Source organism: Lycium barbarum, chromosome 6, assembly GCF_019175385.1.
Source record: "Lycium barbarum isolate Lr01 chromosome 6, ASM1917538v2, whole genome shotgun sequence".
In the NCBI taxonomy this organism is placed as follows: domain Eukaryota; kingdom Viridiplantae; phylum Streptophyta; class Magnoliopsida; order Solanales; family Solanaceae; genus Lycium; species Lycium barbarum.
In genome coordinates, this window is record NC_083342.1 from 125,565,936 (window position 1) to 125,581,349 (window position 15,414).

Consider the following 15,414-nt stretch of genomic DNA (forward strand, 5'->3'; position numbering starts at 1 on the left):
TAAAATGAATAAGTCGTCTTCCACCCTTAATAAGAAATTTTTGGTTCGAGAATATGAGTAAAATTTAACTTCCATAGGACGTTTCCCTTTTTAAAGGGTCTTATAGTGTGTGAATCCGGATTAGTCGGATCCCAATACATATACCGAATATGAGGAGAAAACAAAACAAAAAAGACAAAAAAAATTATTCGTTTGCTTGGTAGTTGAGGAGTCAACTTCTATTCCAACTTCAAAATCCCTTATAACTTAACCTTCAAACGACAGTATCTCTAATATTCATTTTTTCACCAGCTAGCCATTAGAGTACTTACTAGCATATATACATATCTACGACCCCCCACCATGCACTAGAGCCCATATCAAAATCCCTTCAGAATATATTTGAAGTGAAAGCAAAGAAAACTCATCAAACCTCCAACCTTATAGCAATCATGATCTAATCATAATATTGTCTCATCTCCTTTCCACATCTTTCACCTCTCAAAAAGAATCACACCACCATGGAAATAACACCAAAATTATCACCACCACCCATGGATTATCACTCCAACGTGGATAGTTCGCGGCCTTTTCGTTCTGTCAAAGAAGCTGTAGCCATCTTCGGTGAGCGATTCTTGGTTAAAGAAATCTATTCGCCTAAGCCTTTCACATTTCCAACAAAAGAAAGTCCATCGAATAATAGTTATAATTATTCTCCTAGAAGTGCTAATTCTCAAGAAATTGTAGCCAGTGCAACGTCATGGAAATCTGCTTCATCACCAAGTCCTCAAGATTTGAATAACAATGATCCTCTAGTTGTGGAAGCTTTGAAGAAGCTAGAAAGTGAGCTGGAAGAAACCAAGACGGAATTGAAGCTTATGAAAGCAAGAGAATCGGAGACTGAAATTGCGTTAGCGTCTTTAAACGCGGAGCTTCATAAAAACATGTCCAAATTGGCACAAGCTGAAGCAGCTCACGCAGGTTAGAGCCGGCCGATTCATGCATATATAAATATATACTAGGATTTTATCTTAATCATCAGTTTATGACTTTTTTGAAAATACCGGCTCAAAACATAAGTGCTTTTGGTAACCATAGAATTATTTTTCAAGAAAATAATATTTTTAATGAGAAAGTCGTTTTTTAGTCTTTCGTTACCGAAAAGATGTTCTCACTTTTAACTGAGAGCGTGTTTGGTCAAATACATATCTTGTTAAAAGTGTTTTTCGAAAAAGTATAGGGAGAATATTATTTTGTGTTAGCTAAATCATATAGGAAGGCTAATAAAGAAAAAAAAATTAGGTGTCAAATTATTTAAAAAGAAGTTATTACTAATTTTAGTTTGATAAATATGAAATTTTTGACGTGACAACAAAAAAATGGAATACACTTATTTTTGGGAGAAACTACTTTTGCTAATGCTATAACTCATTATTTATTGATTCATCAAAAACTTGATCAAATACCTTCATTTTCTAAAGTAAGTGTTTTTCATTTTATTTAAAATAGCACTATTAATCTGTAAAAAATATTTGGCCAAATAGGCTATTACTCATTCCAACAAATTTGGTTGACACATAGAAATTATTACAACAACAAAGTTTAGTGTTAAAACAATCAAAGTAGAAAAGAATATAAGAAGAAAGCATGTCAAATCGCCTTCGTTAATAACTGACTCAGCCTAGATATATATGAAATTGTCTTTATTAAGGAACACTTTACTTTTGATATGAATTTTTTTTGTGCGAATTCAAATTAATCGGGCTCCAATAAAAATACTGAAATCGTAACACTCCTAGGCTAATTGCGAATTCTACTATATAATAAAACATTTTGATTGATCATCAACCAAACGCTAGAAGACATTCTATACAAATATTTATGTTCGGAAAATATTTTCTATATATATATATATATATATATATATATATATATATATATATATGTATAAAATAACTTCCATTGTACCAAATGTACTCTATTTATAATTGGAAGCCTTATCACATTTATATATTTATATATTGTTACACTGAGTATATATATATGTTGTTGTTATTGTATTGTCTAAATAATAACATACCTCCGCGACTGACACAGGTGCAATGGCGGCGTCAAAATCAGTGAAAATTAACAATGAAGATTACGGTAATAATAATCGTGATAAGAAAAAGGAAATGAAAGTGAGATGGGAATCACCACCAACATTATCAGAGATTTTAACTATTGAAGAGACAGATCTAGGTTTGCTTGGGAAGAAAAAGGAAAAGAAGAAGACAATGAAGAAGAAGCCCATCATCCCACTCGTGGGAGACTTGTTCTCCAGGAAAAAAAAATCTTCTACTACTGTTGATAATCCACTTTTTGCTTCTTCTCATCTCTTTTGAATTGAAAAAAAAAAAAAAAAGAGAAGAAATGTAATAAGAATTACATTTAGCTATCATTGCTTGTTGTAACTTAATTTTTTTCTCTTTTTTTTTTCTTTTTTCTTTCTGGATTTTGTCGTTGAGATTCAAGCTTGTGGGTGTTTATATCGTGAGGGACACCATGATCTCTGTAATTCGTGTGTATGTATATTGATGATGCTAGTCTATTCTTTTTTTTGTTTTCCTCTCAAAGTTTTCATTTTTCAATGTAACAGTTAATGTACCTTGTTTTAGAAGGAGTATTATTTTGTCTGTCCCATATATTATGTGTTTCTGAATTGAGGTTTGAATTTTATGCGTTGGCAGATGTTGTGAAATATTTATACAATTACATCACTTGTAAAGTAATTACACGCACAAATTTTATGCTAAGGAGCGGTTTGGACATGATTTTATCTTATGTGATGAAATCATGTTTGGACATGCAATTTGGATTTCTTAAGTTACCGTTTTTTTTTTTATAAACATAAAAACCCTATGTCACACCCCATTTTAACCGGAGTCAATTTAGGGATACGACGTATTGGTGATTCCTATTTTTATTTGTTTTAAGGAGTCGCCACCTAATTAATTTTAAAGGTGAATTAGGACACCTAAATACTAACTAAGGTAAAGTTAAAACTAAACTTCCGTTAATAGTCTGCTTAACCAGTGTGATTCTAGGTAAGGGCTCTATATTATCCTAAAGGGAAGGGGTTAGGCATCCTTTAGAATCCGCTAACTACGGTTGTCCGGCCAAACTTAGGTTAATTAACGAAGGTTAAAGGTAATGCTTAAGTTTTTAAGAAAATGATTTGTAAATATTGCTGAAATTTTAAAGGAAATATGATGATGCCATTTAAACTAACTTATAGGGAAATATAGTAATTTACATAAAGAAAATGCATTTTAAAATGAAACATATAAATGTTGTTGAAACTTTGAATAAAATAATAATGCTATTTAGAAAAATAAGACTTGTAGAAAATATAATAATTTGCATAAAAAAGGATTTTAAGAGCTAAATAGAACTTAAAGATGTTGCTGAGGCCTTAGAAAATATAGTAATTCTATTCAAAATAAGATCTGTAAAAAAAAAATAGAGTTATTTACCCGTGAATAATACCTTTTTAAGAGAAGATTTATCAAACATGAACCTTTAAGTGAAAAAATATATTATGCAAATATTGTGATGTACAAAAGCCTGTTTTTATGATGAAAAGGCATAACTTTCTTTCTCTTTTATTAATTTTTATTTAGCTATATTAGACTAAAATGTGTGAAATCGAATCAATCTAAAATGTTTATAAAATTATACTAGGATTAATATTTTGGCACGTTGAATATTTAATCATGATTCCTTAGCTCAAAATATATAGTCATGCTCTTTTGAAAATCAATTATTCTAATGAAGTTGATACTATAAATTTTAATGTAAACAATGAAAGAGAGTGAAACCTATGGCATTATAATTATCAGTTCAACTACCCATTACTAAACTAAACCCCACTAGTTTGCTAAGGTTCATCTAATTTAAGAAAATAAAGCAAGATAAAGGGTTAGTTGCATAATACAAGTTAAATGCACAAAATAAAATAAAAGGGGTAAATAAATATCGAATGGGCCAGCCCCTTTGGGAACTGCCGGACCTATTTGATGTTGGGCTTCGACCCAGCAAATTCTTTATATTGACTGCTTCGGCTGTTTTTGTCTATTGGGCTTTGGCCCAGAATTTTGTATTTTCCATTTTTTGCTGTGGACAAGGATGGACCGAGAGAAGATCTCGTTGGGCTTTTAGCCCAACACCGAATGCGGAAGAAGAACGAGTCCCTCGGACTCGTGTGCAATGATCATGCATAAAATGAAAAGAAAAGGATTAGTGTGTGATCAAGATAATTACTAATGCAAAATTCATAACTCAAAGAAAGAAACTTCAAATACCATCACATAATAAGAAAATTTAATTTAATTGGGTTGTCCACACACGAGCATATCCATACACGAAATCAGATTTACGCATGTTTCATGTTTTTTTGGCAAAAAAATAAAATCACAACTGGTCCAGCAAAGAAACAAAGCCAAGTAACAACATTCAAATTAGAAACCTTACACTAGTGAAAGAAACAATTTTAAACCCACTGCTTTAGGGAACATATTGCAAAAGTCCGTTAATTACTTAATAACTTAGTTAAAGCAACAGATTACTTTTGGGTGATTATGTTAATGGTTTTTGAACAAACAAATAAACACAAAACTTAAACCGAGTGCGGCAGCCTAGCCCCATATATCCCTATTCGAAATAGTCCAAATCACGCAGAACAAGATAGACAATCAAACAGATATGCAGGATAATAAATTACTGATAACATTTTTCAATCTTAGAGGGGTAGCAAGTTGAGGGCAGTGGCTACATAGTATAGCGAGTTGAGGGCAGTAGCTGCATATTCCTGTCAACAATAGACAGTAGTCTCTAAATCAAATATGCAGCCATCATGATCACCCAATGCTATCCCAAACTTTAATCCAAATCACAGCAAACCTACCAACAACTGAAATAACAGGCACATTCTAGCAAATGGCCTCATTTCACAGATTTTTCTTTGAATGAAGCCATAACAAACAATAGCAATACATGATCCACAACCAACTAATGTTTGACAAAAGCAGTTGCAATTCCCTAACTGAAACAATATTTAAATGCTGGGTTTGCTAATGTAATATGCAGCCATGATTTTTCAGAAAATGATCATAAAAGGCTAATTATACAAGATTTTTACAACTGCAGAATTCTTAAGAGGATATATTCAACATATTTTTGCTAAGCTTTGATCAACCTATGCTTACTCTCAGGCTACTTTTGGCCTTTTTCCCAAATTAGTTGCAATGGTTAATTCATTAGCATGTAATGAGTCATGATAGAAGTAAGTATAAAGGACTAGCAAGCTTATCTCAAATGCAGGGGGAGGAGGGGGGGGGGGGGGGGGGGGGGAAGCAACAACAAAATTATCCAAATTCATCTTCTTTGCAAGGTCTCATCCAATGTATCGTCCAAAGTTTCAGCAGCCACTCAGGAAGCATTCGGGATTTGAAAATCCATCAAGTCATACAAAGAAGACAAGGGTGAAAGAGAGTATCCCAAACAAGGAAGGTTTTTAACAAGATAAGATTAACTGAGATGCCTTCTCTATTGATTAGTAGGTTTGGTTTACAGCCTTTGAAAATTGTTTAAGCTAATTAAAAGAGTTAAGTTTCAAGATTCTGATTCTGTCAGCACAGTCAACATCATAACCAGAAACTTCCCAAGGCCATATAAACCAAACAGAGTGAGAATCAATTCTTAAAGTAAGAAATCTGGATACTTATTCCTTATCAAAGTAAACTTATTAAACTATATACAACATCACATAGGTTTGTTTAACTGGACAACTATAATTCTAAAATGATTCTATGAATTTGGCACAACTGGACTTAAAACAAGATTTATAGCAGCAAACTCACACACCAGGCACAAACATATTGACAGTAAGTAGGATGCAGACATATTGTGAACCTACTCTAGTTTTTTTTAGAGTTAAATGAGTCAATCATAGATTCTCAAATAAATAAAGAGTTAGGTCGAGGTTGAACATGTCAAAAGGGAAGAACAAAGTGTAAAGAAGGTGGCATGCCCTTACTTCTACCCTGCCTTAAACATGCTTGAAGATAGAGATGAAATACAAGCCACATTCATCAAAGAAGGGGTCAGATTTCAACTTAATCTAACAGTCAACAGGTCTTGAAGGAAGCTGATGCCTCAAACAAAGGTAACCTTGAAAATCATGCTGAACCATCATTCTTTACTCAAACAGAACAGTAGGTAAAATTGCAGATTCATATTCCCAGTGTTAAAGTCTTGAAGAGAAACCAGAATGTCTTTTAGGAAAACATGCCTCTTTGAGAGAGGTAAATAAACTTTTCTTAAACTTGCTATAGGGGAACAACATGAAAACTCTGAATCAAGGCTCAATCCCAACAGTTGTCTGACCTCACATAACTTAGTGTTATCACTTCAAGCTTTCAAGATTAATTCCCAGAAAACTTATAACAACATCAGATAAATATTAATGACTAGAGCAGGATTAGTCATGGTTTAAGGCTAAATCATTTTTTAGAACCTAACTAGACTACAAAACATGTAATGGATTGGAAAGACACAAGTTGAGTTGTAGTTAAGATCACAAGTTACTAATTTATCACTATTCTTATTTAGGATCATAACAGGGGGCATTTGAACATTCAGAGAGGGATGATAAAAAGGGAAACAACACATTTTATGCCATTTTGACGTAATAGAAACTATGATATAGCATTGTACTTCAAACAAAGACCTTGCACATTTTATGCACAAACAACATTCAACTCAACTAGTGTTTCTTTCTTATTTCAGGAATTCATACACTAAATGAAAAAAATCATTCATCACTGGAGCAAATCCCATATTTTAACATGGACTAGACTTCAAAACACAAAAAAAAAAGAAAAGAGAAAACTGGATAACTAGAAAAGGGAGGAGTAGAGTAAAGATGACAGATTCATCCTCTAAAGACTCCTGAAATGATAACTGATTTCAACCTTCCTTTTAAATTTAACTAGAATGTAAAATAACTCAATTTCCCTTTGGTAATACATAATCAGTTAAGTAGAGGAAGAAAAGAGAAAAAAAAAACAAGGAGAACTCATTTAAGTGGGGACATAATCATGCAAGATCCAAATTGCAATCCTTTTTTTTTTTAAGTTTTTCTAAGCCAAACTGAATTCGCATTTTTACTTGAACAAAACAAGTTCTTGATTAAAGCTCCCAAAGGGGAGCTGTATTACTACTTGACAGAACATGCTGAATATGACTTCATCAATCAAACACATAGCTAACTCGGGAAATTTAAGTAGAATAGACCATAAATCATACACATTTTTCATGGTCAATACACCAATCATGCTCGAACCAGTATACAACTAAACTACATATTTAATTAAGATTCAAAATGTGCTGATTACTCAAACTAACATATGATTAACACTCAAATAATACAAAGGCTACAGAAATTAAAAGGGAGAGAAATTACCTTTTTCGGGTGCAGCGAACAGAGTGCGGATCTTCAATTTACACTCGAACACTTTTTCTCAGAGAATAAACGGGATTTCAAAAGAAATTTATTTCAGAACTTTTGTCTTCAGGGATTCTTGCGACCCGAAAAAAAAAAAACTACAAAATAGGGGGTTTTTGGGGTTCAAGAAATGTGATTCTTAGGGGGTTTCTGCGATTCCAAGCCCTTCAATTCTTGGGGGAATTTTCTGAATCCAAAAATCCTCCGATCTAGGGGAATTTCATGAATCGAAAAAAAAACCTCCCCTTTAATGGATGATGAAACGAATACTTATAGACTGATTTCGGGTTTGAGTTTGAGAGGAGCGGGGACAAAGATGAGTGGAGAGAGGGAGATGAGGCGCGGTAGGGACGAGGACCGTGGTGGGGTAGCGGTGTGGGGGTCGTCGGCGAGGTGGGGACGAGGAGCGTGGGAGTGGGGTAGCGGTGTGGGGAAGGGAGCGGAAGAGAAAGGAAGAGAGGGAGGGGGTGAGCGGCGGAGGTGATAAAGGAGAGAGAGAGAGAGAGCCGAAGGAGGCGGAAAAAGAAAGGAGAGAGATAGGATTTAGGGTTAAAGAAAATAAGGGATGGGCTGGACCGGGTCGGGTTAAAAATGGGCTGGTTTGGCTAAAATATAGGCTGGGCAAAATTAAAAGAGTGGGCTGGTCCGAAAATGTTGGTTAATTATTTGGGCTGGGGTGAACTAAATGATGTCAGATAAATCAAAATGTGGACTGGTTTTGTGAATTGACCCGAAAATAGTATGAGTTGATTGGGCTACTACATTTAAATAAAAGACCTATTTAATAACTTGTGTTAAAAATATTACTTAATATAAAATATGCAATTATTAGTGCTCAGATAAAAAAATGGCGTTGTAATAGCCGTGCAATAATATTTCGAAAATCCACAGTAAATAAACACTATTATTTAATTATGCAAAAAAGATAAATGCGATGCGTGTGCGTAAGCTGGTAAAAAATGCTAAAAAAATGATAAAATTGTGAATTATAATAATAGTAATAACAACAACAACAACAACAACAATAGTAACTGCAATAGAATAATAAAGTGCCGGTATTGATGAGAAGCTGATAATTTAGTAAAAAATGACTATATATATATTTTAATTTTTCTAAAAATATTAGAGGCGTAAATAGGTATTTTGGAAGAGAGGCGGGACAAAATTGGGTGTCAACAACTTGTCCCTCTTTGCCCGGTAATGATGAAAGAGTTGTCGGGCAAAGACGTTGACTCAGTAGCCTATTTTGTCCCGGCTAAAGGAAATTTGAGAGGATTATGACCGAACTGCGGTCTATGAGTTGCCTACATATCTCGGGCTGCACGAGAATCAGGTCGAGTGTAGTTCTGGAACAATTACGACACCTGAACCCGATTAGCGCGAATCTTGCAAAATATTGTCCCAGTGTTGAATTATGATGACACTGGGTATTATGATAGAGACTTGAGAATTCAATTGCTGGAATGCAAAAGAATACTTGTGATTAGAGACGAGTGTTCGAGGTAGATCCTTGACCCGTGTCGGAAAGTCTTATTATCCTTCCCGACAAATTGTCCCAGTTCGCTGCCGAAGAAATAGTTCCACGAGTTGATGTGTGATGCCAACTTCGATATTGTCAAAAAGCCAACAGCTAAAAACAATTGTTAGCAATAAAGAAATATATGTGTAAATAAGACGAGGTTGGAGAAGTTACACTTGCAACCCCTGTTTTGAAAGTTGAATCCGCATTCGGAGGTGAGCGCCTGAACTGAAATATAAGATACCCGCATTCGGAGGTGGGCGCCTGAACTGAAATATAAGATACCCGCATTCGGAGGTGGGCGCCTGAACTGAAATATAAGATATCCGCATTCGGAGGTGGGCGCCTTAACTGAAATATAAAATACCCGCATTCGGAGGTGGGTGCCTGAACTGAAATATAAAATACCCGCATTCGGAGGTGGGCGCTTGAACTGAAATATAAGATACCCGCATTCGGAGGTGGGCGCCTGAACTGAAAATATAAATCCACGTCCACTTCCACGGTACAAAAATGTAAATCCACATCCACTTCCACAGTGCAGAAAAATAAATCCACGTCCACTTCCACAGTGCAAAAATATAAATCCACGTCCGCATTTCACGGTACAAAAATGTAAATCCACATCCACTTCCACGTGCAGAAAAATAGATCCACGTCCACTTCCACAGTGCAAAAATATAAATCCACGTCCGCATTTCACGGTACAAAAAAAATGTAAATCCACATCCACTTCCACAGTGCAGAAAAATAAATCCACGTCCGCATTTCACGGTACAAAAATGTAAATCCACATCCACTTCCACAGTGCAGAAAAATAAATCCACGTCCACTTCCACAGTGCAAAAAAATATAAATCCACGTCCGCATTTCGCGGTACAAAAAATGTAAATCCACATCCACTTCCACAGTGCAGAAAAATAAATCCACGTCCACTTCCACAGTGCAAAAAATATAAATCCACGTCCGCATTTCACGGTACAAAAAATGTAAATCCACATCCACTTCCACGTGCAGAAAAATAGATCCACGTCCACTTCCACAGTGCAAAAATATAAATCCACGTCCGCATTTCACGGTACAAAAAAAAATGTAAATCCACATCCACTTCCACGTGCAGAAAAATAAATCCACGTCCACTTCCACAGTGCAAAAATATAAATCCACGTCCGCATTTCACGGTACAAAAAAATGTAAATCCACATTCACTTCCACGTCCGTGTTATACGGTACAACAAATAAATCCACATCCACCTCCACGTCCGTATTATACGGTACAAAAAATAAATCCACATCCGCTTTCACAATGCAAAAAGAAATAGATCCACATCCACTTTCCTCGGTGCAAGAAAATAAATCCACCTCCACTTTCACAAACTTTAAAAATAAATCCACTTGCACGTCCACAATGTTCATATGAATCCCCATCCCCTTCCACAATTTTTTTTTTTTTTTTATAATGTACAAATATAAATCTACTTCCACGTCCGTATTATACGGTACCAAAAATAAATCCACTTCCACTTTCGAAAAATAAATCCACATCCACTTTCCACGATGCAAGAAAAAAATAAATCCACCTCCACTTTGAAAATAAATCCACTTCCACGTCCACAATGTTCATATGAATCCACATTTATGTCCACATCCTAGTCCACGTCTCGTTGTGACGGAAGTTAAATCTATAATTATCCCCACAATTTAATATACGACGCAAAATTTCGATCTTGTTACCTTATTAAAATACCACATTCTAAAAGAACTTTGTTAGCGACTTGAAATAAATAAATATGTATAAAGTGATAGCAAAATTGAGAAATTCAAACCAATAACGGATGACCAATGTCAGTATCTACTTTGGAGAAGGTTAAATCCACGATTATATGTACTTGATCCATCGAGAAATGCCACGAGCTAAAACAACTGTTAGTGATAAGAATATGTAAATAGCTGGGTTTGAAAGAGTTATGCTCACAGCCCTTGGTTGAGAAGATGAACTTGTGTCCACTGTTGCAATCGAAATTTCGTGACGAGTGGCATGACGACCACCGTTTAGCGCGAGCTACCTTTGCATCCATGTTTAAGAATATTTGCATTTTGAAGAAAGCTAACTCTTTGATCATGTCCATAATTTAAATTTTAAGATAAGTCAAATATGCACCACATTCATGTTAATGAACCTGTCTCATCAAAGGAAAATTGTGAGTTTAAAAGAAAATTGATTGACTTGTGCATGTCGGGGAACTTGGCCCTTGAATTAATCCTTGTTTAGGTCGCGTCCACGTTCTTCGATACCTCATTCCATATTTTGCCTTGACGGGGAGTTTCAGTCATAAAAGTGTACTTTACAAAAATAAGAGTAACGAGATTTGGATGATTTCGAAGGGAAATACTTAGTGGCTCTAATAGGTAAAATGATTAGGAAAACTAGATTTTTGAATTTATCCGTATTTTAGAAATATATGGATGGACTTTTATTTAAAATTGTTAAACATTTAAGACCACTTTTATGCTACTTCTAAAAAATTTGTCCCAGTTTCCAGTCCTGGAGGAGCTTGGTTCTGAACAATTGAAAAGTGAGAAAGTTGTAATGAAAGTTTTTGGAAGCGATTTGACCGATTTCAAAAATTTGTCCCAGTTTCAAGATACTAAGACACATGAATTTAAACGGTGGGAAGACCAAAATCTTGTATAAAAATCTTTATGTATTTTATAGGAACCAAAATGTTTGAACAAACCGAAGATATTGAAAATTTTAAAATAGAAGGGCCGAACCCGCCTCGGGTTGCCTACGTATCCCAAAGGAATCAGGCCAGACGTAGTTCGTGATAAAAATAAAGACTTTTGAGTTTTTTTTTTTTTTTGATAAAAAGGGGGGCCGAGCCCTATATGGGTTGCCTACGTATCCAAAAGGAAATCAGGCCACACGTAGTTCCACCCATACAACAAAAACACTGAAATATTTTGAAAAAGTGGCCGAACCCGATGTGGGTTGCCTACGTATCCAACAGGAAGTCAGGCCAAACGTAGTTCCAACCATAAACAAAGATACTGAAATGATTTTAAAAGAGTGGCCGAACCCGATGTGGGCTGCCTACGTATCCAACAGGAAGTCAGGCCAAACGTAGTTCGTTACAAACAAAATGACAGAATCTTAATTTAAAAAGGTCGTAACAAACATAGAGGCAACATGACAAAAGGAACTAAATGTTCTAGTTGATGCCTCCGGCCTACTACAAAAGGAAATTTAAACTTAAAATACTGAAACTCCCGGCGAACCGGGGCTAAGATAGAAGTCCAATTTTGCAACTCCGGTCCTGACTCAGCAGCCTATAAAGTCAATATTTCAGCAAAGTCTTTGATTATCACCGCATGATCATCTTCATTTTCCACGAACAGGTTCTTGACTCCCTCCACGATATCATCATAGGCAACTTCAACAATCAGATCTGAAGGTTTTGAGAAAGTTTGATCAATGGTAGGAATGGGTTTTGGCAATGCAATCTCTTTCCTTTTATTCTTTCGTGCTTTCTTCACTTCTTCCTCAGTTGGCTCATATCCCAAACCGAATGTAAACTGTTGCGTAGGGAGAACGACTGGCTCAACCCGCCCATTTAATGTCTTCCCTAGCCCAAATCCAGGTTGGTACCCATTTCTCAGCATTTCTTTTGCAACCATAATCGCGGCGCATGACCTTTTAAACTCTTGAGTTTGACAGACTTCACCCACTTTAGTGACATTCACAACCTCCCAAGCGTGGTAAGCTGCTCCGTCGAACCCTCCTTCTGCCTCGATGAATGGGATGGATTGCTCTCGATAGAAAGACGTATCCCCTTCTCCATGTATACATATTTGTTGCTGATCCCACTCGAATTTGACAGTTTGGTGTAAAGTAGATGGTACAGCCCCAGCCAGATGTATCCACGGTCTTCCTAACAGCATGTTGTATGTCGTGGAAATATCCAGTACTTGAAAATCCATAATGAATTCAACAGGACCAATCAACACTTTCAACTTTATTTCTCCAATAGGGCGCCTTTGAGCCCCATCAAATGCTCGAATATTCACATCACTTGTCTTGAGCTCACTAACATTATATCCGATCTTCTTCAGACTTGTTAATGGACAGATGTTAAGTCCAGAACCCCCATCAATCAACACTTTAGCCACAAACATGTTACGACACTTGACAGTTATATAGAGCGCTTTGTTATGCATGCATCCTTCTGGCGGCAGTTCTTCATTATCGAAACTGATTCGATGACTGTCAAGCACGCGCTCGATCATCCCAGCTAACGCCTCACTAGTTGTTTCACTAGGAACATATGCTTCATTCAAAATCTTCAAGAGTGCATTTCTGTGCACATCCGAACTCAAAAGCAAAGAGAGAATAGGAATTTGAGCATTGGTCTTTTCAACTGATCCACGACCGAGTACTCACTAGCTTTAATTTTCCTCAGAAATTCTTCTGCTTCGAATTCAGTCACGACCCTTTTGGGAGGTACGTTGGTTTCCTTAACTTGCCCCAATCTAACTAGCTCTTCTGGAGAATAGCATCTTCCAGACCTTGTCATTCCTGATGTCTTAACCTTGTCAGTGATCGCGTCCTTTCCTCGACATTCCATCACAGTTTGTTGATAATTCCATGGTACGGCTTTTGTATTGAGCACTGGTAACTGATTTGGTGCTTGAACTACTTCCACAGGCGTTGATGAAGCTCCTAATATCTCGACAGGCACACAACCCCTTATCACTACAGCCGGAAAAGCAACGGCTACAAGATCATGATCCTCCACACGATCCACAGACACTATAAATTCGGCTGGGTCGTCAACATTTTCATCTGTTCCAATCATATTTATCGTGGCCCCATCATGGGTCGGGAGTGGATTGTTAACCACATTTGGTGTTGGTGGTTTGACCGTGATCTGTTTTGCTTCAATAAGATCTTCAACCTTGTGTTTTAATGAGTAACAACGATCAGTGGAATGGCCTTTTACCCCCGAATGATATGCACATGTTTTAGTGGGATCAAAACCTCTAGGTAATGGATCTGGAATTCTACCTTCCACAGGATACAATAAGCCTGAAGCTTGCAGTCTTTCAAAAACAACGCTCAATGGCTCTCCTAACGGTGTAAAATTGCGGAAAGGTCTATTTGGGCGAGGTGCGGATGCATCGTTTGGATGATGAGATTGTGATGGTGGAGCTGGGCATGTTGGTGGTCGTGGAGCTCGATATGCTGGTTGTGTGTTGTAAACAGGGTAGGATATTTGTGGTGATTGAGGTTGGTAAGATAAAGCTTGGTCGTATGGATGTGGAGAATATTGGAAATATTGTGAGTGGTGAGCGTTAGGTTGGTATCGTGGGGGTTGTTGATGGCGGTATGATGTGTTTCCCAAAGCCATTACCGATGCTGCTTCTTTCTCTTTTTTCTTTCCGTTTCCGAGGGTACCAGTTTGTATGGCCCTACTAGTAGACTGTAAAGTCGCAAGACTTGTTATTCTCCCTGTCTTAATGCCATCTTCGATCATGTCCCCGGCTTTGATCACCTCTGCAAAAGTCTTTCCACCCATTGTCACCAAACGTTCATAGTATTCCGGCTCTAGCGCTTGAATGAAGAAAGTAACCATTTCTGTCTCCTCCATGGGTGGGTGTACTCTAGATGCTTCTTCCCTCCACCGTATAGCATATTCTCGAAATGATTCGATGAACTTCTTCTTCAACTTTGTAATTGAGATTCTGTCAGGAGCGATCTCAACATGAAACTTGTAGTGATCCACAAAAGCATTTGCCAGATCATCCCAAGTACGCCATTTGGTTGTATCTTGCTTAGAATACCACTCCAAGGCTTTTCCACTCAAACTCTGATTGAATAGTTTGACTCTTATCCCTTCATTCTTCCCCACACCAATCAACTTTTCACAATAGACCTTCAAATGGAAGAAAGGGTTCCCCGACCCATCAAACTTCTCAAATTTTGGAATCTTGTAACCTGGTGGCAATTCTACCTCAGGAAATGCACATAATTCTTCATATCTCACGCTTTGGTTACTACCAAGTCCACGCAAACTTCTCATGGCATCCTCCAAACTTTTGAGCTTTCTATTTATCATTTCATCATTAATTGACCGTGCCTCATTTCAACTTCGACATAATGATCAACATCTGTGCGACATTGTCCCTGGATTTGTGTCATGGGTGGAGCTGTGGTATAAGTATATACTGGCGGAACTTGATGTGTATTGGTAACATCATGTGCCGGCGGTATGAACTGAGTTTTTGAAGAGGTGGTTGTAAATAAAAGGGGAGCATTTTGAGTGAGGGGTTCGGAACGAACCGGCTGAGAGGTGGTAAAATAATTTGCTTG

The 15,414-nt window shown here is 36.7% G+C and overlaps 1 protein-coding gene across 1 annotated transcript; it reads left to right on the forward strand.

The window, feature by feature from the left end:
- Positions 1-328: 328 nt before the first annotated feature.
- On the forward strand, positions 329-2,585 carry LOC132600136 (WEB family protein At3g51220). Its single transcript, XM_060313243.1, has 2 exons — positions 329-960; positions 2,077-2,585. Exons 1-2 carry the CDS (start codon positions 501-503, stop codon positions 2,361-2,363), a joined length of 747 nt encoding a protein of 248 aa, XP_060169226.1. The 5' UTR covers positions 329-500; the 3' UTR covers positions 2,364-2,585.
- The last annotated feature ends 12,829 nt before the right edge of the window (positions 2,586-15,414 follow it).